This window comes from Corvus cornix, chromosome 3, assembly GCF_000738735.6.
Source record: "Corvus cornix cornix isolate S_Up_H32 chromosome 3, ASM73873v5, whole genome shotgun sequence".
NCBI lineage: Eukaryota > Metazoa > Chordata > Aves > Passeriformes > Corvidae > Corvus > Corvus cornix.
Genome location: NC_047056.1, coordinates 78,081,754 through 78,107,673, shown reverse-complemented (window position 1 = coordinate 78,107,673; position 25,920 = coordinate 78,081,754). Strand labels below are relative to the sequence as shown.

General features: G+C 39.2%; 1 protein-coding gene across 2 annotated transcripts in view; it reads right to left on the bottom strand.

Annotated features, from left to right (window-relative positions):
* The window catches only part of MDN1 (midasin AAA ATPase 1), a 94,041-nt gene that overhangs the window by 32,132 nt on the left and 35,989 nt on the right, over positions 1-25,920 (bottom strand). For both annotated transcript variants that reach the window (XM_039568557.1, XM_039568556.1), the window contains exons 33-64: positions 25,366-25,495; positions 24,573-24,803; positions 23,644-23,841; positions 21,995-22,203; positions 21,346-21,468; positions 20,250-20,447; positions 20,051-20,158; positions 19,293-19,481; positions 18,418-18,507; positions 18,063-18,323; positions 17,650-17,920; positions 16,976-17,135; positions 16,582-16,698; positions 15,230-15,438; positions 14,537-14,682; positions 13,850-14,052; positions 12,522-12,742; positions 11,385-11,498; positions 10,441-10,573; positions 9,645-9,754; positions 8,864-8,997; positions 8,117-8,277; positions 7,644-7,764; positions 6,584-6,794; positions 6,211-6,442; positions 5,267-5,393; positions 4,215-4,385; positions 3,859-4,073; positions 3,381-3,762; positions 3,066-3,175; positions 1,280-1,976; positions 143-304 (exon numbers count right to left, since the gene is read on the bottom strand). In XM_039568557.1, coding sequence (XP_039424491.1) covers positions 143-304; positions 1,280-1,976; positions 3,066-3,175; positions 3,381-3,762; positions 3,859-4,073; positions 4,215-4,385; positions 5,267-5,393; positions 6,211-6,442; positions 6,584-6,794; positions 7,644-7,764; positions 8,117-8,277; positions 8,864-8,997; positions 9,645-9,754; positions 10,441-10,573; positions 11,385-11,498; positions 12,522-12,742; positions 13,850-14,052; positions 14,537-14,682; positions 15,230-15,438; positions 16,582-16,698; positions 16,976-17,135; positions 17,650-17,920; positions 18,063-18,323; positions 18,418-18,507; positions 19,293-19,481; positions 20,051-20,158; positions 20,250-20,447; positions 21,346-21,468; positions 21,995-22,203; positions 23,644-23,841; positions 24,573-24,803; positions 25,366-25,495 — 6,144 coding nt within the window. The remainder of the gene's footprint in view (positions 1-142; positions 305-1,279; positions 1,977-3,065; positions 3,176-3,380; positions 3,763-3,858; positions 4,074-4,214; positions 4,386-5,266; positions 5,394-6,210; positions 6,443-6,583; positions 6,795-7,643; positions 7,765-8,116; positions 8,278-8,863; positions 8,998-9,644; positions 9,755-10,440; positions 10,574-11,384; positions 11,499-12,521; positions 12,743-13,849; positions 14,053-14,536; positions 14,683-15,229; positions 15,439-16,581; positions 16,699-16,975; positions 17,136-17,649; positions 17,921-18,062; positions 18,324-18,417; positions 18,508-19,292; positions 19,482-20,050; positions 20,159-20,249; positions 20,448-21,345; positions 21,469-21,994; positions 22,204-23,643; positions 23,842-24,572; positions 24,804-25,365; positions 25,496-25,920) is intronic.

Below are 25,920 nucleotides of genomic sequence, written 5' to 3'. Positions count from 1 at the left end.
ACTTAATACCTATCAAAATCTACCCCCATCCGGCTTTTGGTTGAAGGAAAAACTGCTTCATTCCTCATGTCATTAATAGCATGTATTTTCAGGAGCAACTTCAGATGTAATTTTTGTATTTCTTAACAGTTACAGCTATTACCTTTTCATGAAAAGGAAATCTCTTCCTAAATTCTTCTTCTTCCTCTTCTTCCTCACTCTGTCCTTTCCCATGACTTTTACTCCTGTATCTGTACAGGCTGCGTTCTATTGCCTCCTGCTCTTGGGCACGGCGTTCCTGTTCATCCCATTCATTTACAATTGCCTAAGGAAACACAAAGCAGGATGCTTCTACACAAGTTAACATTCAAAATCATCTCCTATTCCTTCAACGGGGCAGCATCTATTTTGCTTGGCTCTTCCCTCCTCTGTGGCCTACAACAGTAGAAATCAAAGCCATCCAACATTTGTGAACTGCCCTCTTAACAAGCTAATGAGGTAAACGCAAAGACAACAATATGCAACAGAGTATTCAACCAAATTCTAGTCTCCTTTCTTAAACATTTTATAAAGAGACACTCTACAAAGTTTGCTTTGGGGTGTTTTTTTCTTTGTGTCCCCATTTTTGGGTTTTGTTATTTGAAGTTTTTCTTATATAAATAAAATCTTTGGTAATTGTTACAGGCTCTAATTTTATGCCTTGATAAATCCAAACAAGTTAATCCAGTATTTTAGATTATCTTTTACAATTAAGTGGGAAAAATTTAGAAAATTTTAAAGAACATCATACTAATGATTATCAAGATAAGGACCTCTAAAGATCATCTAATCCAACCCCTCTAACATGGGCAGGGACATCTTCCAGTAGACAGGTTGCTCAAAGCCCCATCCAATCACTCTCAAACACTTCCAGGGTTGCAGCATCCACAACTTCTCTGGACACAACCTGTTGCTGTGTCTCACCATCCACATTTTAAAACAATTATTTTCATATCCAATCTAGATTTACCCTCTTTCAGTTTAAAACTGTTATGCCTTGTCCTACAAGCCTTGGTAAAAAGTCTCCTTCCATCCTTTTTATAAACCCCTTTTATATACTGAAAAGCCACAACAATGTCTCCTCAGAGACATCTCTTCCTCCAGCTGAACAACCCAAACTCTGTCAGCCTTCATTCATAAGAGAAGTGTTTCAGCCCTCTGATTTCTGTGGGCCTCCTCTAGACCTGTTTTAAGAGATCCACATCTTCCACAGGGGACAAGTTCAGTGCAAGAATTGCAGTTATGGGCAACCAGAGCTTACCCGACACAGATGTCTGAAGAGCTGCAGAGATTTCTGGTCCATCTCTCCTCTGGATAGTACATGGCATCGAAGATGCAACAAAGCATTCACCAGGAGTTGTTCCAGAGTTGGGCAAGGCTGTTCAGTTCCCTCAGATCCTCCTTCAGAGTGCTTCAGAGAGAACTTTTTAAGTCCATTAAGTACCCCAACTGAATTCACTGAGCATAAAATTTCTGCCCGAGCAAAGTAAGTAGGAAGGGCATGGCCAACAGAAGGAAATGCCAACAAAGAAGTGAGGAGGTTGGTGAGATCAGCTGGGCACACAAAGCTCTGCAGCATTGCACACGCTTCAGAAGCCACTAACCGCATGCCATGTTGCAGCTGCACGATGGCAGCTTGGAGTGGAATGATGGCATCAGGGAATGCAGCATACTCCTCTGCCAGGTGTTTTCTAAACTGATGGTGTGACTGTTGCCACGATGCTTCTTCATTTAACAGGCTCTGTACAGCCTGCAGTGATTTAGGTCTCTCTCCACGGAGGAACTGCAGAAGGCGGGCTAGAAGGTCTTGGACTGCGGAAACCCGTGCTATGCTATTGATGTACTGGTGAGCCTCCTGGTACAAGCAATCATACAGTGGAGCTGGAGGCCTGAAGGCCTTCCTTCTAGAAAGGCTGCTTATCTGCTCTTTCAACCTTTGCATTCTTTCATGCAACAGTCTGTTAAGAAATAACATTGACCAGTTTAGACATAGAAATATGGTTCATACAAACCTGTTTAAACAGCTCTAACATAACAGTTAGCTAAAGAGGAAGATTAATCAGAAATACTCTGCTACTTTGTGCGAAACAGCAAACAAGGGAAACACAAGGGACAGCCGTTTAGCACAGAGGTGTAGATTTCTCTCCCTGTCACTTCAACAAGCTTCAATTACTTTTTTCTTGCTACCTGACAGCTCTGTGAGCATTAAGAAAAAAGTAATGCAATTGGTAAAACTCAGCCATTCAGAATCTGCTTTCAGTGATTATCATTCTCTTTAAGCAGTAGCATGGAACTAGCAGGTCCTCTACATGTGTAATAATGAAATCAAAAATTCCTATTAAAAGTGGAAAATTGTGAACAATAGATAGTTTTTATCTCCATGTACAAGGAACACACCTGGAAGGCTGCACAAAGGAGAAAGCTGTCTTTGCTTAAAATTTCGTCAGACAAAAAAAGAACCACAAAAAGCCCCAAACAAAGTAACAGTGGCTACAGATTCTGAATGTCAACAGTGTACTCTGTGTGGTAAGAAATTTAATTCATCCACAGCAACATAGGCAAAGGTTACTGCTAAAATACACATATGGAGATTTCTCCCCAGTAATACGAGCTGAAGAACTTTGCAAAATAGCACTGTCATGTATAGTGGCCTTGAGGAACTACAGTGATAGATAAACAATTCATCTCATTTCAACTGACTGATAACATTGTCACATTTTAACAAAAGTACAGTAATTTAAATGTATAGCATTATTTTTACTTCTGGGCATGGTTTCAACTTTATGAGTATATGATGACCACTGCTTTAATTGCTCTATTTACAGCAGTACAAAGTGTACTGACAATTCCTTACTGCAAGTAAAGAGCACAGCTTCTGTATTTTTCTCTTCCACCTCAATATGTAAATTGATACTTTAAAACCAGCAACTCTAGTTTCTACAGAAAGAGAGAAAAACTGTAAAGCTGAGGAGAAAAGTTTCAAAGCCTGAGCACACAAAGATGACATGTCCAAACTAAAAGAGATGGGTTCAGGGCCGGGGTGTTACCTGATATGGGGATGAATATAGTTGCTGACTGTTTCATCTTCAATACTTTTTCCTGTATGCAGTTGGGATGAAAAGTCATGTGTTTTCCATTCACACTCCAGCTGGTATAACTAAAAAGGAAAGAATAAACCATTCACAGCAGTTCTGATTTTAGTAACCAAGTAGGTACATCAACTTCTTGGACATTAAAAGAAGTTCTAACTGTATAGTTTAAAAATCACAACCAAGTATTTGCCCAAGGACCCCCCAAGCCAAACTCCTCTGTGTTGATTTTATACATAACAATGGTAAAAGCCAACTTGGCTTCATACTCACCTCTTCTTTTGAGTACTTGAGCTTGTATTCTCTTTTAACAGCTGGATCAAACCTGGTCTGTGGAAGCCACATCTGGATCTGCACCAAGCCAATGACCACCCAGAGGCTTCCTCGCCAAGCTGTCTCTGGTAACTCCTGAAGCCCTTCCCCATAGAACTGATGCAAGCACGTGAGCAGAAGAAACAGAAATTCTTTAGGAAGTAGCTCCTGATCAGTGATGCTTCCAAGTATCTTGAGAAGGTACTCATATGCAACAGGATCCCTGATGTAGAGCTTCTCACAGCACTCCAAAAACTCTTCTTGAAGATCCATTGGAACCAGATCTACCAGGGCAGAGAGCTGTCTGCTTAGCATTATTCCTTGCAGTCTAGCATCTGTGTGTCTGGAGGAAAAGGAATGAGAAGTTTACACACAGTAAGCAAACTCCTGTAACATGCTTGATTTAAATAACTTATATGTGGAAGAGAGGTCTTAATACCTAAAATCTGCTATTGAAGAGACAGCCAGGTTGGTCCACAGCGCTGTGCTGACTCTGTGAAGCTGCTGTGCTCTCTCCATCCATTCTCCCAGTGTTACATGGGATGATGACAGGACAGGAAGCCCACTCACATCCCACTGACTTGTCTTGCTACTGCTAGTTAGAATTTCAAAGAAGCACTTTGAGAAAACAGCTCGGGTCAAAATGCCTGGGCCCTAAATTAAGAGATTAAGAGTTAGATTGTTCAGATGCAACTTGCACTGACTATGACAGAACTTACAATGGCTTTAGAAAACTGCTGAATTAGACAACAAGAGCATTCAGCATAGAATTCGATTAGGTCAGAAGAGACAAACCTTCATAGAACGGTTCACATGGGATTTAGAGAAGCTGTTTTCCTCTGTTGCAGGCAGTGGCCTCCAAGTCAACCAGTAGTCTGGGTCCATAGTGAAAGTACTGCTCCAAAAGGATGCTAACACAGCATTAACTAGCTGAGATGACAGAAGAGACATTTCTTCAGGGGATATCTAAGGAGAAACAACAACCTAGAGGTGAGACTAATGTACAGGGAGCAAAAGAGAATTAAGCACACACACGTACAAAGAAAGCATGATTCTGTTTCTCAGTAGGGACAGTACAAGATATTCTCCAAGATCCTTTCAAATTCACATAGTATTTCCTTGCATCTCCTCAACACAGAGTATGCTTCCTGATGTCAGCACTGTCTCCTGTCTGTGAAATATGCAGCATGTTTACAGAGCAAGTTGTTAGAATACAGCCTCTAGTCTATGACTGCGCAACCTTTTGTTACGATACACGAGGGTGCAGAGGCATGAAACAGGTAAAGCCATCCAAAACTCTGCTCTGAAGCATTTAAAGTGAACTTGTGCCTTACTTCGCTTTGTGGGAACATAACCATTGTATCATAAATATTAACCAGAGTTATTAAACGTTCTACAGAAAATGCATAAAGTAGTTTTATCAGTCTGTTTGATTTGCAACAGATCTAAAGGGACATGGGAATAGAGGAAAGCATTTTTCAGTGTAAAGTTACTTTGAACACATAGATACAACCAAGCTGGCACCTGCCATCTACACAATTTCCTGTTTTCCACTAGGTCACAGATGCATGTATGGAACAATACTACCAAACTAAATCATACAGAACTATGTTATTTAAGACTTTGTTGTATTTTATCTTTCAACATTGTGCTTTAATTACATTTTCTCAAGGCTCACACTTAATAACCTTTCTTGTTAAAAGAAGGAACAGTTTTTGTCAGGCAGAGGCAGAAAAACTGCATGTCAATAATCTTAGTGATATACGTATTTTGAAGAACCTTTGAAAACTTCTGCAAGATTAATTAAAGATCTGATTTAATTAAATTAAAATAAAACTTATCCTTACTTCATTAAGGTGTAACAAGTGCCACAGTCCAGAGAGCTGGTGAGAAGCAGCTGGTGTCAACTTCAGAGAAAAAGCTATAAACTGAGCTAGATCTGAACATATGCTTAATTCTTGACTGCAGTTATTCCTGTAGCAGGTAAAAAAAATACAACCTAAGCAATGCTTAAGCAGGGCACATGAAACAAATCATTTGGACAGTAAAACAAATTGAGATGGCAGGCAAAGTCACCGAAAGGTTAAAATGACAGCATTTCAAATGTTGGAGAAGAACAAGCAAATACTACTCAAAACACTTGAATCCTTCAAAGTTGACAAAATCTAAACACAAGAAAAAGGGGGAAAAGTGGAATGTCCTGTAGCTATAAGCTCCATGTTGAGCAAACCATACAAAAGCATTTGGGGAGAAACTGTTTTCTAGCTTTATAGCTTTTGTGAAAATTCAGAACTTTGCTGAATTCAAGAGTGAACCAATGATTCTAAGAGTCTCATTACACAAAAATTAGCTTTCACTGAAGTCCATAAATGAATAGCTTTCTTTTAAGGAATGGTAAACCAGACTAAAAATAAATACACTTGGCCCCTTGAAACAACACAAACACTTCTTAAATTAACTATTAATTTAAACTGTGATTCTATGAATGTATAGTTTACACAAAAGGAAGCATGCATGCTAGTTTACTTCCTTCATTTCCAGGTCTAGTTTAGTCTTTCTGCAGTAGCCCCCTGCAATCTGGTGATAAACATCTTCTGTTGATTCCTAATACCCCATGTATTTGTGTGCTGCACAGATATATATGCACATGCACACAGGTGTGTATATAGATTACAAATACATACACACAGATTTACATGCAGATGTAAAGCACCAAAGTTACAGCTTCTAGCTAGGGATTCTGAATCTCATGAAAGAAATAAAGGATTTCTTTCTCCAGCCTTCTTCTTACCTTCTTGCACAAGCCTTGGCCAGCCAATCTGCTGTCAGTTTGTACTGCCAGAGCACCCCTATGTATTCCATTGCAGGCCACAGCTGAACCTGACTGCAGAGCTGATTCAGCAAGGCAGGGTCTAACTTGTTGGAGATGGTGTTTTCAGGAAGCCTTTCTTCTGAATAACTGTATGTGACTCCTTCTGCTTTCAGTTGTGAATGCAGAGCTTTCAGAAATATCTGTAGTTGATCTGTTTGACAGAATATAAAAGGCACATAAATGCACGTACTATGTTTCTTGTCAGTGAACATCTAACACCCTTTCCATCTGTGTATGAAAGAATGGAGATGGCAGAAACCATCCTGCTGGGCTCTTACCAAGTGTTACCTACCCAGACTAACATCTTCTAAATGATTGGCTCTTATTATCAGGCCATCAGCTTGCAGCAATGCTTTCTTCATCTTTACTCCTGCGGCAGCGATTTTCACACAGCACATTTTTTCCTGCCACCTACTTTCTCCAAAGGCCAATCTTAGCTCCAAGGTGTTCAGTGCTTTGCTGAGAGCTTTTAACTGAGAAAAACATTCCATGCCCAGCTTATCCTGGAAACGTGAAAAGGACAATTTGTTTCAGCAGCACTAACAAAACCACAAACAAGATTTGAGACTGCAGTTAAAACTAAGATTTTGAATTCACGTGCACACAACTAAAGTACAAGTATATATAAACCAGCCTGCAACAACAGCTTAACAATAATCTTTTAGTAGCCTGATTCAATACAGCAGGAAGACAGAAATTGAAACAGGTGACCACAATTCCTCCTTGTCAAGTTAGAGTTTTTTCCCTTCATAAAGAAACTACATATATTATGCAGACAAATAATACTTCAACATGGCAACTTACCTAAATCAAGGGCGATAAATACACAAAATGATAAAAAAACCCCCTCAGGATCTACTGTGACTTAAAAAAAATTGCAGTTTACACCTGCAATTTAAATACATTTGGATGTTTAGATACATTAGATACATCTGGATGCTTAAATACATTTGGATCTCTCCAAATTCTCAGTAAGCACTGAATGTTCTTCAAAGTCTCACTAAGTAAACCACGTGCATTTTTTGATAGCTGAGTATCCTTGAGAGATAAGGTAATAAAAACCTAGGTCTAACTACTGGTCACCAACATGAATGCAAAGGCACCCCTCTGTATTAAACAAATATTTTCTATACATATCATAATTCATAGTAGAAATGTTATCTGGATAACTGATGTATTTCTCAAAAGAGATGTACATTAACATATGCTGAAACTTTCTTTTAATCAATCTAACAAACACAAAAGAAATGTGTTTTTGCTGTCCTGGAAAGCAAGTGCTGTAAATACATTAAAGCCTATCTGGACATTGCTGGAAATACAAATCTTTTGCAAACAGAGCAGAGTATTGATACCTTAAAAGGAAGGGGTCTTCCTAGAGACTTCTGTAGTATCTTCATATTGGCTGAAATACCAGAAGGATTGACCAAGCAGCTCTGAATCTGCTGTGAAACAGATTGAATTTCCCTGGAAATCCTTGTAGAGAAAAAACAAAAAAAAGGGAGGGGCAGAGGGAAGAAAAGCCCACACAGTTAACGGAAGTTTGAGAAACAAGGCAAAAGGATGCATAGGAAAGTCTCTCTCTCATCATTTCACTAAGGGGGTAAAATTTCTAGATGATCATTCGAGCACGCAGATGCACAGTGCTAGGAAACACAAATTTTAAAAATGAACAGCTACTTAATACATTGTTATTTGCATCACTAATGGAACATGACTTGGGACACTAATCCAAACAATGCTAATTAGCTGTAACACTAAAGAAAAGAGTAATTTATACAGCCATGTAACAGAAACAAATCAAAAACCACCAAACAAAGCCACTCACTTGTTCTGGTCTGATCCAATAAGCATCTGAGGAATTCTGTCAATTAGGTGTTTCATAACCCAGTGCCAGTGCAGAGCCAGAAGTGACAACCCTGGCGAATCCACCGTGACAGTGTCAGACACTGCCCAGAACCGGTCCCGCCACAGCGAGCAGTAGAAAATCTAGCAACAAGCCAAGGAGGTTACAGTGTTACCACTGCTGCAGGTTACACAATACTGCGTGGTTCAAGCAAGAGAAAAAGCAAAACCATCACCATATATTAACTTAGAGTCCCACAATGCTTTGTATTTAGTGCTACACAACCAGGACTCAACCGCAGGCTCTCTAAAAACACCACACTGGCAGGTGGAACTACACCAGCCAAAACCAAACAATCCCTGCACCAAGTCTACAATGTCAAGATTTCAGCAAAATTATATTCATGGTCTGAAAAGGGAGAGGGAGGAGTGAACCACCCCTGTGACCTGTATGTCAGCTGTCAGGGTTCAGATATTCTTATCACAAATAGAAATGGATACTCCCTTTATCATCAAACAGCCACTTCTACAGCACAGTTCATGCCATCCTAAGCAGGTATTAGAGGGCACAAATACAGCTACTGAAACAAACATGATCATTTGCCTGCTGTTAGGCATATTCTGAATACAGACAGAAGCACTGCTGTTTATTTCATGGTCCCTGAAACTAGTGTTCTGCACACAATCACATTTCACTTAACCCTAAATGTACTATGGAAAGTCTACTCACATCATGCATGTCATTGTCACTTAAGGCCACCTGATTAGACTTCACCCAGTGAAGTGCAAATGCATCCCAAAGTTCAAAGAAAGCAGCAAGGTTGACCACGATTCCATGAGGAAGACAGTTGTAACTCCCTGGATCTGAGGTTTGGGGAAGAGGAAAAGAAAGGGAAGGACTGAATATTCCAGCCACATCACATGACACATAAGGGTCAACTTCTGATCACTAGAACCTCTCTATAACTGAGAAAAAAACCCCACAGCCTTGGAAAAGATCCAAGAAATTAAGCAATATAAGTAGTCCTTCATTATTTGCACAATTCTCTATTACCTCTTTGCATTTTATACACATATTAAAAAAAACCATTATGAGGGATTCCTTCATCAATTGCTTCTATGCAGCACACTAACCTCATCACTAAATCTTACCTTTTGTTTTAGAAGTAAAACTCCCTACTTACATAATCTGAAGAACTTGGTTATTCATATTAGCTAAAGACAGAATGTTATTCCAATTTCTCTCCACTGTTATCCTAAAGTTTGGTTAATTAAGAGAGAAATCATATCCACTCATTACCTCATAGAGGTGGGACATAAATAGTGTAGCCTAAGGTATATCTAATTTAAGAAGAATGTGTTAGATACCACACTAGTCCTCATCTGATTGCTTTACATTCACATACTCTTTCTTTGCACACCATGTTTAAAGTATACATTTCATAACAATGCAAATTAACCATATTTCAAATTGACTACAGAACCAAAAGGAACAGCAAAAATCAACCCACTTTTGTGGAAATCTAGAGACATTCTTAAGACACTGTTTCTTGGCTTCTTGCTGGCAATCAAATTCTTCTCAATGTAACTTCTTTTTTCTCGGTCAAGAAATAACACTGCCCTGAAGTAAAAATAAAGTTGTTACCAATCCAGTATGCTTTAAATCCTTGGCCTTATGACAACGGTGAGCTACAACATGACATTTGAACTACAAAGTGACATAATGTATTCACTGTATTATGGAAGAAGAACCAGGTGCAGAAAATTGCAACAGATAATTGCTTGAATATGGTTTCTGTAGAAGCAAGCTTCACAAGGAGCAGACTCCTGACTTCACCAAGAAGGAAAAACCAGTGAGCTACTTAACAGGTGCAACACCATGGCCTCTGGGATATGTGAGCAGCTGCTTCCTTACACTTTAACTCCAGAATCTATGTACTTTTTCATCTTGTTAGGAAAAACAGTCCACATGCAAAAGCAGGGCAACTATTTCAGCTTTTTCAGAGATTTCACACTGCTGCTTCTGCCTCTTTAATGCTTTATCCCAACATTCTGATTTGTCCTTGAAGTACTGCACCATGTATGGAATGCCGGGAGCTCTGCTCCCTATATTAAGTGATTGTGTTTAATATGCATCTACAGAAAACAGAAGCAAAGAATTTAAATACCTGTACAAAACCTCTGCCTGGTATTATTTGAGATCACATCTATCAAAACCTACAAACACACGTGGCAGACACCACAAAGGTTTACTCAGCTCTGGTTACAGGCACTGGGCACTCTTTAAAGGTTTTTTTTGTAACCCACCGATTTGCTGCAGACTTCAAAAGGATAAGAAGCTGGTCTGTGTGTTTCATTTCTGTATCAAAGCTCATTGAATTTCTAATGATTTCCAAAAACTGCATGTTCCATCTTGGGTCCAGAGGCATCACATGTTCATCTGGAAAGGCAGACAAGACAGGACAGCAGTGAAACATTACTCAGTTCTTTTCTTGATCCCCCTGCCTATACAAGAACATTAGGGAAATAAAGAAGCAGCCTAGGAAGAAGGCAGTCAAACTCTCTCACTCCAGATATCCAAACAGAAAAGCATTAAAACTGACTGCAGGTTCTGGAAAACAGAACACTGACAATAAATTAAAACAGGGGTTAGAGCACCCAAACACAGCTTGGAAACTCAAGCCCAGCTCACATTCCAGGCAATATACCCAGGATCATCCATAAAAGGTCCAGTGTCACTGTATGTAGTTTCCATGCACCTAACAAGCTTGGAAATGAAGCCACAGGCCTGAGCCCCCACAAAACACCAAGGGAAAATTATAGGCCAAAACAGGGGTTTCAGATGGACTAACACAAATCTTGGGGAAAAAAGACCAGGGTGCCTAATCTATCAAGTCAGAAAGGCAGTGAATATTTGAATCACTCTTCAGAACATCACCCTGAGCTGTAGGAATACATCTGAGTCACGGATACACGGCCAGGACTCATGGGCAGAGCACTCATATCTAACTTGAATAGGATGAATACATTTAATTGTCATACTTGCTGTTCTAGACAGCAAGAATGTTTGTATTTGTTGTAATTGATTTTTTGGTTTTAATTTCTTCGTTGTACTTTCTTTTATGACAGAAGCAACATATATTTAGAATTGAGTCTTTGTTTTGCTACATACATTTCCTAAGAAGGGTTGCAGTGTGTTCAGAGAACAAATAAAGGAAGCAATGTCTTACATCCATCTTTTTCAGAAGTACCTGTCATAGTTGGCTGTAGCAACTTGATCATGTTACTGACTCCAGATGAGAGAGGACTGGCATAAAAACAACCAAGGGCTACAGCACCTGCTTCCAGCTGAATTCGCACTGAATCTGCAGGCGAAGAGGGGAGAACATGGGCACAGAAGAGCATTTAGTAAAAATCAAGAAAGGTAACTTCAACTGAGCCAGCACAAGCCGATTGAATCAAATCTGTGCATGCACTCTGGATATGCTGGTTGGTCGTATTTTGTATTAGCTCCAAAAGGTCTTAAAAGCACCAGAATGTCATGGCTGACGACATAAATCCAGCAAGGAGGTCTAGTTGAACTGGTGATACTACATGTATGCTATTAAATATATGGTTTGTGAAAATCCTTGAGTTTATAGCTTCAAATCTTCCTCTCAACACATCTGTTGTGGGGGGGGGGAGAGGGTCTTTTCTTTACAATTTAAAAAAAAAGCATACTTTTCATTAAAAGTAATTTTTTAGGTATTTTCTACTTTGCAAACCTACCTGCCTGAAAAGACAGCAAAATAAAGGGGAAGCAATCCCATTAATATAGGGACAACATAGTCTGAGATTTCAGACCACAGAAGAAAGCTAAATGGGTAAATTACTTGGACTAGTGCCTGCCTAGATGCTCCAGGAGTTTAATGAGATTAATACTGTAATTAAATGAATAGCTCATCTCAGCTATTATCCTGAATGTTCAGACAACACTGCTTCAGGAAATCTCAGTTCTACAGTTTCTTGGCTTTCTAAGCATTTGTATTTTAATACCAAATACACAGAAGGCATTTGACTACTTTCACTATCACTAAAAAAAAAAAAGTGAAAAGGTGTATTTGCTTACACAGACCAAGACCCATCCAAAAATAACTAATTCAGAAGCGGCACAAGTTACCCACGTTTGAATAATAAAGGATAATGCTTAGCCCAAAGTCTCCTTATTTCCCTAACATGCACAACCTGTTTCTATCCCTCCCTGGAGCATCCATGCCCTTGAATTAGTGTGGATAGTTGAGAGTCTCCATAACTCAGATAATTTGAATGGTCTGGATGTTTTCATACAACACTTATGATTTGCAAAAACTTAACAAGTCAGCCTTTAGACCAAACAAATTATTACATACCTAGCACCTGTGGCAGATTTTTGGCTAAGGAGTTAAGCCATTTAACTCTTAATTTCCAATCTTGATTGGTCGCCTTTTCTATGAACAACTTCACTGAAGCCTGGAGAACTTCCATTTTGTCCATCCAGTTTGCATCAATCTCAACAGCACTGAACTTGAGACTCTCGGGATTAGTGGACTGCATAACTTTCTTAAGATCTTGCAGAGTCACTGGTAATGTCCTGAAACACAAAGAAATCCAGCAATCAAGGGCTTGAACTGCCAGATCCAGGAAAGAATATATTTTGCAACCATCTTTAGGCATCAGTGTAGCAATGCAATGATCTTTCCTCCATTATTTAGCTTTAAAACCACTTTTCAATTTCAAATCCATTGAGGGTGTCTACTGTTAGGAGCTCACTGCTGCCAAAAATTCATGCACTACCCCAGGTGAATATGCACAGAATTTCACTGAGAAATTCTAATTGATTTGTGCACCAGAATGATATGCAAAGTTAAATTTAAAAAGACAGGAAAGTAAGTGTCATTGATTAAAAACAAACAAACAAACAAAATAGCAAACAACACAGCATGTTGCTAAGGTTTCACAATTTCAACATTGTATCTTAGTAGCAACTTCTACAGCTTGTTCTTTCACTGGAAGCAAACTACAGTACCTGTCCAGAGTAGGCTACTAAGCAGAGAAGGCAGGAAGGAAGTTTTTGCCCCAGTGTTGTAAAAATTAACAGCTATATTGCACAAGAAACCACTAAAAAAAATTCTTTTATATACCCCCTGCACATGGGCCTCTGCTTCTTTCAGACAGCTCTGTCTGAAAGAAAGGAAATTTGTGCTTTTATCTGAAACTACTGGACCTAAAATTACTGATGAATAATCGATTACATGAAAACAGGAAATCCAGAGAATCATTAGTATACTTTAAAGTAGTTCAACGCTCAGGTTTTTTAAAGCTTAGAAGGAAACTGAAGGAAGAGATTTTGGGGCTCTTATTACCTACTAAACCCAGTGTTTGCATTCACATTTTCTGCTAAATGCTTACTCCTAACATCTCTCAAAATGAGTCAAATGCACTTATTGAAGATCAAAGAGACAAGTCTTTTGAACGTATTTTGAAGATTTAAGAATAAAGCAGTAAATAATTAAACTTTCACTTGCAGTGGTTGTATGGAAAGGTAACAGGAACACAGTTACAGTGCATGACAATCACAGTCTCTACCTGCACAATTTGATAAACACAGAATTTTGCAATAAACAATGAATAGTTCACATGTATTGTTTCTTATTTACTAGACAAAAAAAAAAAAAAAAAAAAAAGGTTTCCTGCCTACCTGCCGTTTCTGAGGTTTAGTCTGTGCAGACAGTACATCAGGACCTGTCCATCCTGCTGGACTGTGGAAAGGAGCGAGTCTTCAGCTGCAAACAGACCTGAAGGCAGCGAGTCTGGCCACAATCCCACTGCTAGCAAGGACTCACCCCAAGTGTCAGGGGAAGCCAGAGAGGAAGCATGCCTCGTAACCAATTCTAACACAAGCTACAACAAACAACCAAAAAGCAGCTTAGAGTCATATTCGAACATGTAACATGCATTCAAGCACAACGGCTCAGGAAACATTTTCATTACATGTATTTATTATTAAGTTATTATAGACCAAATCTTCTACAAACACTATATAACATACACAATGAAAGTACCAATACATTCCCACCAGAAGTGAAATAACACACTATACAGTTTCAAACAGGAAGTGAATGTGTCCACAGATGACAGTGTGCACAGTGTTACAGGCTACAGCTCCATCAGTATGAATATCCCAATATCCCAGCTGAAGCTGTTACAAACGACAAGCCTCAGAGTCCAAACAGGGTACTGTTCAGTTCATCTCTCCAAGAGCACCATCTCCATCAATCTCTTGCACAGGCATGTAGGAAGCAGGATCTCAAATACTAGCCTCATGCAGTTACATTTTTCACTTATCTAGTTATCTAAGAAAAGCTTTCAAATACAGGACTTTTACCTTTTGATTAATCTGCAGTTGTTGTGAGCGGCCATAAACTTCCCAACAGGCTCTGTAAAAAGACTTTGCTAATCCAAGGCCTCTTTGTATTTGCTGCACAATTAATACAGCAGCCTGAAGCAAAGGTGACAACGATGACACAGAACCTGAAAGATTCACAGCAATTAGGGTGATGTGAATGTTTAGCAACTGTCAACCCTTTCATCTGACAAACACCACTTTAGGTGTCATGATACAAAACAAATATATCCTCCTGTCCTGAAAGCTGAGTGGATTCTTCCCAAGGCTGATAAGAAAATCTGACAAGATTGTAAATAACAGATGACCAGCTCAAAATAAGACATCAAACAGCTGAGATGAATGAAACTCAGCTGCAAAGAAGAACTTGTGCAACCCCTCTCTTTTGCTGATTTTCACTTACATACACTGCCTTCCCTATAACAAGGGACAACAGACTAGCACCAGAGTCTGAGGTCTCTGTAACAAAGCACTGTAGTTACCACTTTTTCATGACTTGGGCCTACTTCCTGGGAAGGCAAAAAACCAATCCAAAACTACCTGATTATAGTTTTATGTGCTTACTTATATCAGCACATAACACAATAAAATAACCAGGGTTTAATACCAAAGACTTCATCCATATATATGTAATGAGCCCACATTGCTAAAAAACACCAAGAAGATTTTTTTTACCTGCTATTGCTGCCTTGGTTTCTGAATGCACAGCCAGAAGTGCATCACAGACACTATCTCCAACTAAACCCAAACCATGCAGGAGTAACTTCAAATCCAGACTGTCCAATACATTTCCATCAGTCTCCCCAGGAACATAAATTTCAATACCACGATTCCGCATGGCTCTGGATATTTCCCCATGAACTGGATCCATAGAAAGAAAGAGCCTGTTGGATATTAGAAAAGAATAATTCAAGTTGATAGGGACCTACAACAATCATCCATTTCAACTGCCTTAAATTCTAAAGATGTAACTTAGGTCCTTAAACTATCTGGAACTACCAAATCTGCTTCTCCATAAAGTAAATTCATCTTCATAAAAATGGGGACACGATATCTAGAAAGCCAGAGACAGCTACTGAATTTAAATGAGAAATCTGTATGAATAGTTATACTTTGCAATTAGACACAGATATTCTGCACGACTTTCAACTCATTATTATCTGAGTTATGACTGTTTTATCATTTGCCCACTTACAAAGAGAAGTTAAACTATGCCTCTGAGCTATAAAGGCTTTTAAAAGTCTTAGCAACAGCTTCAAATAAATCTGTGCTATTTAAAAACCAAAGTATCCAACATCCAAGCAGTTAATACTATCAATAGACACCTCTTAAAAGCAAGGAGGAAAAAGTACTTCTGAGACACAAAGCAGTGAAAACAGGTTTCTGAGAAGTCAAAAATGTTTCCAATTCAGAGGAGCCAGAGAGTATCAGTCCCAATATCCTTGTTATGGATTTATAAAAGGTAGGAATTACACAGAATCCTGTTATGTTCTCCTCCCATCTTCCTCAGAGACTACTTCAAGTCTGAGAGAATAGACTGTCTGTTTGGGTGGTTTGTTGGGGTTTTTTTAATTTCTGTCACTGCAGGAAACTGAAATTTATAGATGGGTTGGAAAAAGCTGTGAAGAAAATTATTATGCCCATATATCAGCTTTCATAACCAGCACATCTAAAGACTTCACCATCCTCAATGCATGTATCATCAACTTCATTACAGTGAGACAGGGAAGTGCTGAACTCCTAAATTAGAAATGAAAAATCAAGGCAGAGGCACACTGCTATGAATTTTCCAGTGTAATAGTTTGTGTTGCAACAGGGATATAAAGCAAAGCCTCTTAACCTCTCTTTTATATGCTCACCACAGTGCAGTTTTCTTTCTTGCTAGACAGTGTCACTACACTACATGGCAAACTGAACAGCATTCAAAATACCAAAAGACCGGCTCACTGATGACACCTTTATTCTAAACCTATTTGATAAAGGGAAAAAAAACCTTGAAAAAAAAAAAAAGCAGAAATGCAAAGTACCTGAAGTTTGGATGAGGAGTTATTGTAGGAATTGTGCCATCTATGACACCTCTCTCACTCATGGTCAGAACACCTCCTGGTTCAAGCAAAGCATTCAAGCGGTCCAGCACAGATGGGCTACATTCAAAACAAAGCCATGTGGTCATAAAAAGGTACCAATTTGATCCCTTTCTCCTCTGAAATCAAAATGGTACCCATCTTGAGCAAAAGACAAACAGGAAAACAATCAAGTGCTAAGCTGTCTGAGAAAGAAGATACTCTTCCAGAAAATCTAATTTATTGCTCCTCTGTATTATCAAATGCAAAATACTCAGTTGTGAACCACACAGTAGGAGGCAAAGTCAGTTGGGGAGGTCAAAATATTCACTGAAACAAGGCCACTAAAATCTCTTACTTGCAGAAATTAACATTGTCCATTAACAGCCAGTCTCCAGATTGCAGAGCCTGAACCAACATCCCATCCACCCATTCAAAAGTGCCATGGCTGTTGCAGTCAGCAGCCTGGGCCTGCTGCAGCTTGAAACGTCGGAACTCTTCTACCAGGTGAGCAAACTCTGAAAGGAAATACATCTTACACTGAGACTTACATCAACAAAGTAGCTTCCAGTTCCATTCGAGAAAAATAGTAGTTATTTTGTTAATAAACATATATGCTTCCTACTTTTTAGGGGAACATAACAGCAGAGGCTCCAGCTCTTCAGTAGCCTCCCATGGGCAAAATCCATGTGAACAGAAAAGGTTTGCAAGCACAAAGAAATATAAAACAGATCGACACTTTACTCCCTAAACAGGTACTTTTCTGCATCCTTTCTCCCTCTTTAGATGAAATTTGATGAGTATTAATGCCTTATTTTAAACAATGATTAAAAAAAAGAAGGAAAACCAACTCATACATTATTCTGCTGACATATGTGAAGTACAGCTATCAGTGCTTCCAAGTACAAATGCAAGAATAGCGTATCCAAGTTCCCTTTCTTAGGAATACAAGGTAAGAGCTTGTATTGCATCATACATTGAGTAGCTCAGTACAGGAGAATTTCAGTGCTTCCAACTGCCCACCATACATACCTGCCTTTGTGTAAGAATTTATTTTGTTGTTTAGTCTCTGGGTAAGTACAAGTATTCCCTCCAGTTTGCTCACTAATTCAGCTGTAACACTTCCACCTCCTTCCCCCAGAGATTTGGGTTTGTAATTCAGGATGAAATTGCTCCAAGCACGCAGCACGAGTTCAGCATCATCTGCACAAAGTTCTGCCAGGAGAAGACTGTCCCTTATGAGTGTGCTCACGGCATTCTCCACCCCTTCCAAAAGGCGCTGCCATGGCCTGTTGATATCAACCTGCAAAAAGGCCATTAGGGAGTCAGTTCATGCAGAAGACTGTGGTGCCAAGGCTCCATTTACAAACACAAACTCACTGCAGACTGGCCACTATTAGGTGGGAAGGAGAAATACTGCCAAACATTACCAAACCAGTATTTACCTGCTCAAATCCACCCAGGAGTTCAGTTGTATCCATCGCGCTGTTCATCGCCATGATTTTCAGCCGGTGGCCGGTGAGATGGGCCAACAGCTCCACCAGACTGGTTTTGCCAACAGCTGCCGGGCCCACCAGGATCACCATCCAGCTCATGTGCACACACTTCATTATGGGCTCCAGGGACTGCAGTGAATGATGCAGAAGCGAGAGAGTTCTGCCAGAATGAGGAATGTAGTTGCCACGAGAAAGAACTGAATAACCAATCTGAAAGGGATGACAAACAGAGGCAAATGGGAGTTTAGCTGTGCAAGTTTTTTCCTTCCCTATCCCATCACAAAATCCCTTGTCAACAGTTTACCTGAACATTATATGGATTGATGTGAAACTCCCTGGTTCCTGTATACACATTGGCCTCCTGGCCAAAAATGTCTCTAAATACAGAAATAACCTAGAAGAGTTAAAAGAGCAAAAAAGAGACTTTTCAGTTCAAGTTATCCACTGCTCCAAAGATTCACTTCTAAAGATTTACATCTGAAGTATCTTTTCCTCTCAGCTCCACACCTGTATGACAGTAACTAACACAGTAAATCACAAGCTAATTTAACTCAAAGTGCAGCAAGCCATGTGAGTGTGAGCTGCTCACAGCAACCTTTTCATTAATCATGGTTTCCCGAGACTTGAAATACTGTAAGCAATGTGTTTCTTTAACAATGTACTGGGATAGAATTCACTTCATAAATAAGCTCTTTAGTAACACAGAAAAATATTACAATGTTACAGGGAGGGGAAAGTCAACCCATGAGGAAATATCCCATCATGTACAGCCAGTAACTTCAGTTTTACAATCTGACTGACTTTCAGTTTAATACCATTTAAATGCTGTGAAATTAAACAAAAGCACAAGATTTCTAAGCAAGAGAGGGATAAGTAGGTGGCAAACATATTATTTAATACAAAACCACACAAGAGTATGTTGTTTAAGTCCTTGATTATTCTATTTGTCTTCATTTACATCAGCTGCCTGCTTTTACACTAATTAAATTGGTATTTCAAATGCCCTGGGGAGCAGATATCTATATCAAACCTCAAAACCCCAAACAAACCTATTTTTCTTTTTTAAGAGATAAATGTCTATGAATGAATAGCAAGGAATCTTCAAATTGGAGATCTATACTTGGATTTCTATAAATATTTCCTGACCATCTGAAGAGCAAGGAAGAACACATGGCTCACCTTTTCTTTGTCTTCTCTGGTTCTCATTCTTTCTCCATAGACCAAAAACACATGCTGGCCTGGATCATAACATCCTGGGGATTGGTCAACAAGCATAAGCTGGCACCAGCGGAAAAGATCACGTAAGTTGAACTCCCAGGGTCCTCCTTTCTGTCCCCACTTCTTTTCAGCCATTACTTCTTTTTCAATCTGGAAAAAAAAAAAAGTAATTTAAAAACTAATCTTTTATTCCACCCACAAGCTGGTCTTCAAATCTTTTTTAAAAAACTCGACTGAGCTTCTGCCTTGGTACTGCTTACAAGACTGAGACAACTGAAAGAGCAGGCTGAATTTACTTTGCTGAACATATGTTAGGAACTAAAGCTTGGTTTAGTTTGTCTCTTCCCTACTATTCCTCTAACACTCAGCTCAATTTTCCAATTTGCTCTTGCCCTCTTATAAATGAATATGCAGTAAGATGCTGACACAAGAGATTTTACCCAAGGTCACAGAATACTACTTTCTCCTGTGTATAAATGTTTTATCTTCCATGAAAACCAACGCCTTGTCAGTTATCAACCAACCATCTGACTGTCGTGGTACAAGAATTCAGGTACCAGGTTTAGTGGTGTTCTTTACTTTCTTCTGCATATACTTTCACCCCTCTTTTTTTACCCACACACTTCTCTATAAAAATGCTTGGAAATATAACATTAATTTTTTTCTAGTCTTACTGCATTCTGCCTACTTCTACAGAAAAGAAATTAAAATATATTTACCTTGTTATTGAAAGCAACCATTTTAGCAATAATAGTTTTATCAATAGCAGGAAACAATGTATTCCCAATAAACTTCAGATCTTCTGCTGACAGTGGATCAACATACACCTATAAAATCAAGAGAATTCAGAGTGTTTATACACCCAGAAACCTACAAGACAGGATCACGATGTAGTGTAAACCAAACAAATAAGCTTGCCTGTGTAAATCTATTAAGAAAGGACTTGGGGAGACCCTTCCTTCCACCTCCTTGTCTGTACGGATTCTGGCATCCAAAAATCTTAGTCGTCTTGTGCTGTACATGAAAATTCATTCCCAATTCTGGAACATAAATCTCAGCTCTGTGGTCAAAGCATGCATTTAGCCCCTCTAACACAGACTGAGAAGCCAGATTCAACTGAGGAAAGAAATAAGGATACAATATTAATGGTCCACAAAACATTTTTGCATAATGTCTAGTTTAATAATCTCTGGTTTAATAATCTGGGATATCTAGAAGGTAAAATTCCATTTCATTGCTGTTCTAGAACTAGCACATGTTATTACCACCAGCTAGCCTGTTATTACACTAGAGCAACTAACCCTTATACTTGTTATTTGTACTGTTTTTTTCCACTGTGATAACAAAACAATTCTCCATCATAAAAGCTGCATGTTCGAGATGTTTCTTCTGAATTTACGTTCACAGATTTGTGGCACTCAGAGCATTTTGTTCGTTTGTTTTTTAAATTAAGGCAGTCTCAGCTATTTAATTATAGTGGTTGTTTAAAGTGGCATTCTTCACAATAGTGGGGGAAAAGAAGGTAGACAAGGGGCTACAGAATTGAAGATTTTGCACTCTAAAGTAATTAGAATGCATATTGCCAAGAAGGCAGATCTGTGCACACACACGCGTGAAAGCATGTGCTACATGGTACGTGAACAAACCTGCAGTGGCAGGATAGCTTATACTGGCAAGATGGAGCTCTTCTCCATCTCAAATAAGTAACCAACACAGTGTGTCAGTCCCAGAAAAACACCTTCTATTTCAGTGAAATTGTATCCATGGAAGACACTTGCCCCAAAACTTCTGTTGACACTCTTCCCTAAAAACTTTCAAATGTAAATCAAACCTGTCCTTGGTTTTCGCAGCAATTCAAGCTGAGATTCAACCCTTGTCCTCTTGTCTCAAAGAAATCTAGTCATCACCTGCCTCCATGAAGGGAGGGCATCGTCACTCAAAGGTATTTATTCCACAGGACAAATCACCAAATTTGCTCTTCTAGAACATTCCATTTTATTTGTCCTGAATTTACCTCATCTAACACAATCCAGTGTCCAGCCTTTAATGCTGCTAACAGTGGTCCATCACGCCAGGCAAATTCTCCTCCCTTCCCACCTTCAACAGGCAAGTCTGTACCAAATAAGTCTGTCACATCCTTTGGGAGTAAAGAACAGAATGGGGGAGTTGAGGAATTACAAAATTTAACAGAAGTTCATAAACAGCATTTGTTAACTTTACTTAACATTTTCTCCCTTCCCTTTTAATACCTACACTTTAGGTCTATTTAAAAATTTTCAGTAGTTGCAAAATGCTAAAAGCTTTTCCATTATAGGACTCCAGTGACCAGCTACTATATTTAACAACACAAATTTAAATTGGAACAGAAAAGCTAAAAAGCCTTAAAGCTGTTTTCAAGTAATGTTGCAGAAGCCAAGAAAAACACAGTAGACAAAGATACGCATGACTTCACCTGAAAAGAACAGAAATACCTGGGAATTGGCACTCACTCTCAGAAGCTTACTGCTCTTTCTGGTTCCCCCTCCCATTCAGTTTTATCTTGAGACCAAGAAGGAAGAATTGACATTTCAGAGACAGTGCTGAAAAGAACTGCACTTTAAAAGTTACTCAAGGCTTCTACCCTGCCATAAACACTGAGTAATGAAGATAATATTTTATTCTACCGTTTGCTCAGACAGGTTGATTCGAACAAGACAGTTTCCTGAGGCTTTTGCCAGGGCAGCAACTAGGCTGGTCTTGCCCACTCCTGGTGAGCCCTCCAACAAAATAGGTTTGTTAAGCTGTAGAGCTCTTAACAGTCTTTGTGCATTCACTGCTGTAGTCCCAGCATTTAAAGCATAATCTGTCGTGTTGTTCCTCTGGAGAACAGGGCCTAAAACAAAGGAAAAGTAAACCAGAAAACAATTAGACCAGAATGTTTATGCTGGAGGTGCTGACAGTGTGCCTCTGAATGAGCTCACTCTGTCTGTAAATTGCTGATCTCAGTACAGCAAGCAATGGAGATTCCAGTTTATATGCCATTCTCAGAGATCAGGCACACACACTTTCTGTTTGACCCATAGCTGCATCTCAGCCCATCTCCATATATTTATGTTGAATTTAGCAAAAAAAGCATACAGATACATGATTTATTTTGCATGAAACTTCAATACCTCCTGGTTCATGATTTAAACTAGGCATCTATCCCTGAAAAAACATAAATCTGTCCTTGCACTTCAGTCATGTGGATCTAACACTCAAAAGCAGCTCTTGAAGAATTGACACTGAGGGATACAATACAGTCATGCTCCAGAATAACATATTAATCTATTCCATACACTGCCAGTTTTGTGAAGGAACACCCCTTTAATTAAAACTTTGCTTTTTCTTTACTGTTATTATGGCATACAGTGGGGAGAGAGCACAGAGCTTGTCTGCTAAATTCCTGCCAGTATAGCTCCCTGGCCATCACTCCCCCAAATGTGTAATACAGCATTGCTCAGGTATACAAGGTGTTAATCACCAAGGCATCCTACACACCTTGATACCTGTTCTGTATGAAAGGGATCCCAAGAGATTCCTTTTGCGATCTAATCAGCAGAGGGGAACTCTAAGCAACTTACCAAAAAGCATTACTTTGCACAATTTTATGCATGACTAACACAATCCATGAATGCCAGAAAGTTCAAATATGAACAATTAATACAGCATTAGGAACACATAGGTCCATGTGCTAAAAACTAACCAGCTGAGTTAGAAAGCTCACAGTCATCAATTTTTAGTCCTGTCACTGCATTTTAAGGGTAAGAAGCAGTGTTTTGTTAATTCCATTTGCATTAATTTGTCCCACAAGGGACTGAAAAGCAGGGACTAAATAATTTTGCAAAAATTGTAGCAAATCTTTGAGAGCCTAGAGCAAGGCCAGGCATTAACCTCCAGTCTGTTTAGCTTTGTATTTAGGACCCCTGCTTTCCATGCTTTGTACAGCTTTAGTTAGTGGAAGTTAACAGGCGTTCCAAGCATGCAGAAGTGACAGAAAATCACAACTCCAAATTAAAAAAAGCTTTGTTGCACCAAAAAACAGTCTATGAAAACTAGCCCATTAACCATTAAGAAGTAATGAAAAAAGGGAATGAACAGATGTGTCTTCTTAATAAATGTGACTGAGTTGCAATCTACACACTTGGAGGCAGAAAAGGCATTTTTCTAAGGCTTAAGAACCAATAAATTGTTCTCTGATGGTTCAGGTATCCTACTGAGATTTAGCGAATAACAAAACTACTGAAAATATAAATCACAGAATAAATGTCCACCCACTCCCACAGTCTCTTGCCTCTTGGAATAAAAAATGGGTGAATTCCCATAAAGTCGTCCATCCATACGAACTCTTTTTCCTTTGTTCTGTCATAAATCTTTAGTTCATTCTTCTGATAATCAGTCAGCTCAAAGAACTGACTCATTTTCTCACTTAAGAATGTCAGGCATTTATCACGAGCTAATAAAGCCATGTCAGCTGAGCAGGATGTTGTACCTGTAATTAGAAAAGTTAAGTGTGCTTCAAAACATAACTAGGTACATTCATCTTATGACAAGAAACTCAATCCCTTCATGTGCATGCAGGTTTTTATTTCATTTTAATGTATTTGCTTGACAGTGCTTCCAGTACTATTTACCATGGACAGATTGCTCTGTGAGCAACAGAACTAAGGGCATCGTATTTCCAACTCCCTTTCTTCTACCATCACAACCACCCTGATCCCTCGCCATAGCCTCCCCCAGGCTTTCTTTTCTGGCATTTCTTGTGCCTTTCACTTTCCCTCCTCTCCCTTATCTACTATTTATTAGCTGGGCCAGCAGCCAAACACACAAAGATGCATTCTCAGCTATGTGCATGGTACAGGCCAACACAGACAGATGCTCATATGTGGAGTGGGGGATAGAGAGATTAATATGTGCTCATGTGCTTAAGTACTGTATCAGCTCAGAAGACTCAAAAGAAAATACAGCTTTTCTTTACTTGTGTGCTAGCCTTTGTAATATTATTAATCCCTCTAATTTACTTTAGCTTGCTGTATTACTCAAACTCTTGCTACTGAAACACAGAAAAGGCACATGACATAGAGATTGTTAAATAGAAGTAAAAGCTGCTCTCAGAAGAGTCCCATGCTGCCCCAAAGCATTTTGTTTGCATTTGACTAAAAAATATTAATACAAATATACAGTTTCATATTTTCTGCTACCAAATGAGCACTGAAGACTTACCTGATCCTATTCCATCAATATACACCAAACATGCAGCATGGATAAAAGACATCACTGGGGAAACGTTAAGGCGGCTACATCCCTTGGCAGAACCCGACTCATCCTCTACCATGACATTCATGAAATTAACCCAGGCCAAGACGTCTCTCACACTGAGAATACACTGGCGACCAAACTCTTGTTTAGTCAGCCATTCAACAAAGTCCATCATAAGTTCTGCTATGTCTGCCCCTAAAAAGAATGTAAACAAACAAACAAACACACACAAACCCAAATAAATTTGAGTTGTAAAATAATTGTTTTGGTCACATCTGCTACACTGTTGTAAAAACATCTCTAAAGTAGGTACAGCTGCATGAGCAATGTGGATGGGTACTCTATATCCTAGAAAAACAATAACACAAGAGTAAGTTCATGCCTGAGCTGTCGTTACAGATCCTTTTAAATTCTGGTAACAAGACAGAATCAGGTGACTAATACTAACAGTGAAGCTGCTGGCAGAAAGTGAAGTGTCCAGTCTTTCAACACTCTACATTAAAACCAAGTTGGGACATTGAAGGGCTGGGGATAGTTCAGCTATCTGGATGGTGAAGTAAACACAGCCCTGAACCTACTTCTGGCTGTAACATACACAGTGAGGGAAGAACAAACTCCAAAATACATCATACTGTCCTCAGGGAAAAACGTAGCAGAGAAAGGGTCACACTGGTATAAATTCTGAAGAAAGGTTGGCAGCCTCCAACCTCCTTATTTTCTTAGCAGTATTTGAATACCAACACAGAGAAATACCTACCCTCGTGGTTTATTGCACCCAGAGACAATCCTGGATGAAGATTGTGTTTTACAATCTGTACCAAATCATCCCGGCCATTGCTCTGTGGGCACCATATTTCTGTAAATCTGTTGCGCAGCGCAGGGGAAAGCTGCAAACAAGCAGAGTAACAGAGCAATTAAAGATTCATTACATCATCTTCCTTAGGGCTCTGTTAACAACAGCCTTGTTGTCACTGCACTTGTAAACAATAAATAAAGTGAACAAGAAAGACCTTTCCTTCTAATTTTGACAGAGACACTTTGCAAAATCTTTGCAAAAAGGAGGATTTTTAAAACTTCTAGTAGTGGTATCAATGCAGGAAATGTGTTCTAAAGGAAGTTCAAAGGAATATGGGAAGAAACTGAGCTGGTTTGCAAGCACCAAACCTACATTTCATTCTAGGACATCATGTATCAAACAATGGCTCTGTAATCTCCCTTTGCTTAAAAGAAAACCACATGGAAATTCGCCTTCAATTACAACCCGCTTCTCTACTTTCTCTCTTTCTTGGCTGAATTGGTCAAGCAAAAATTA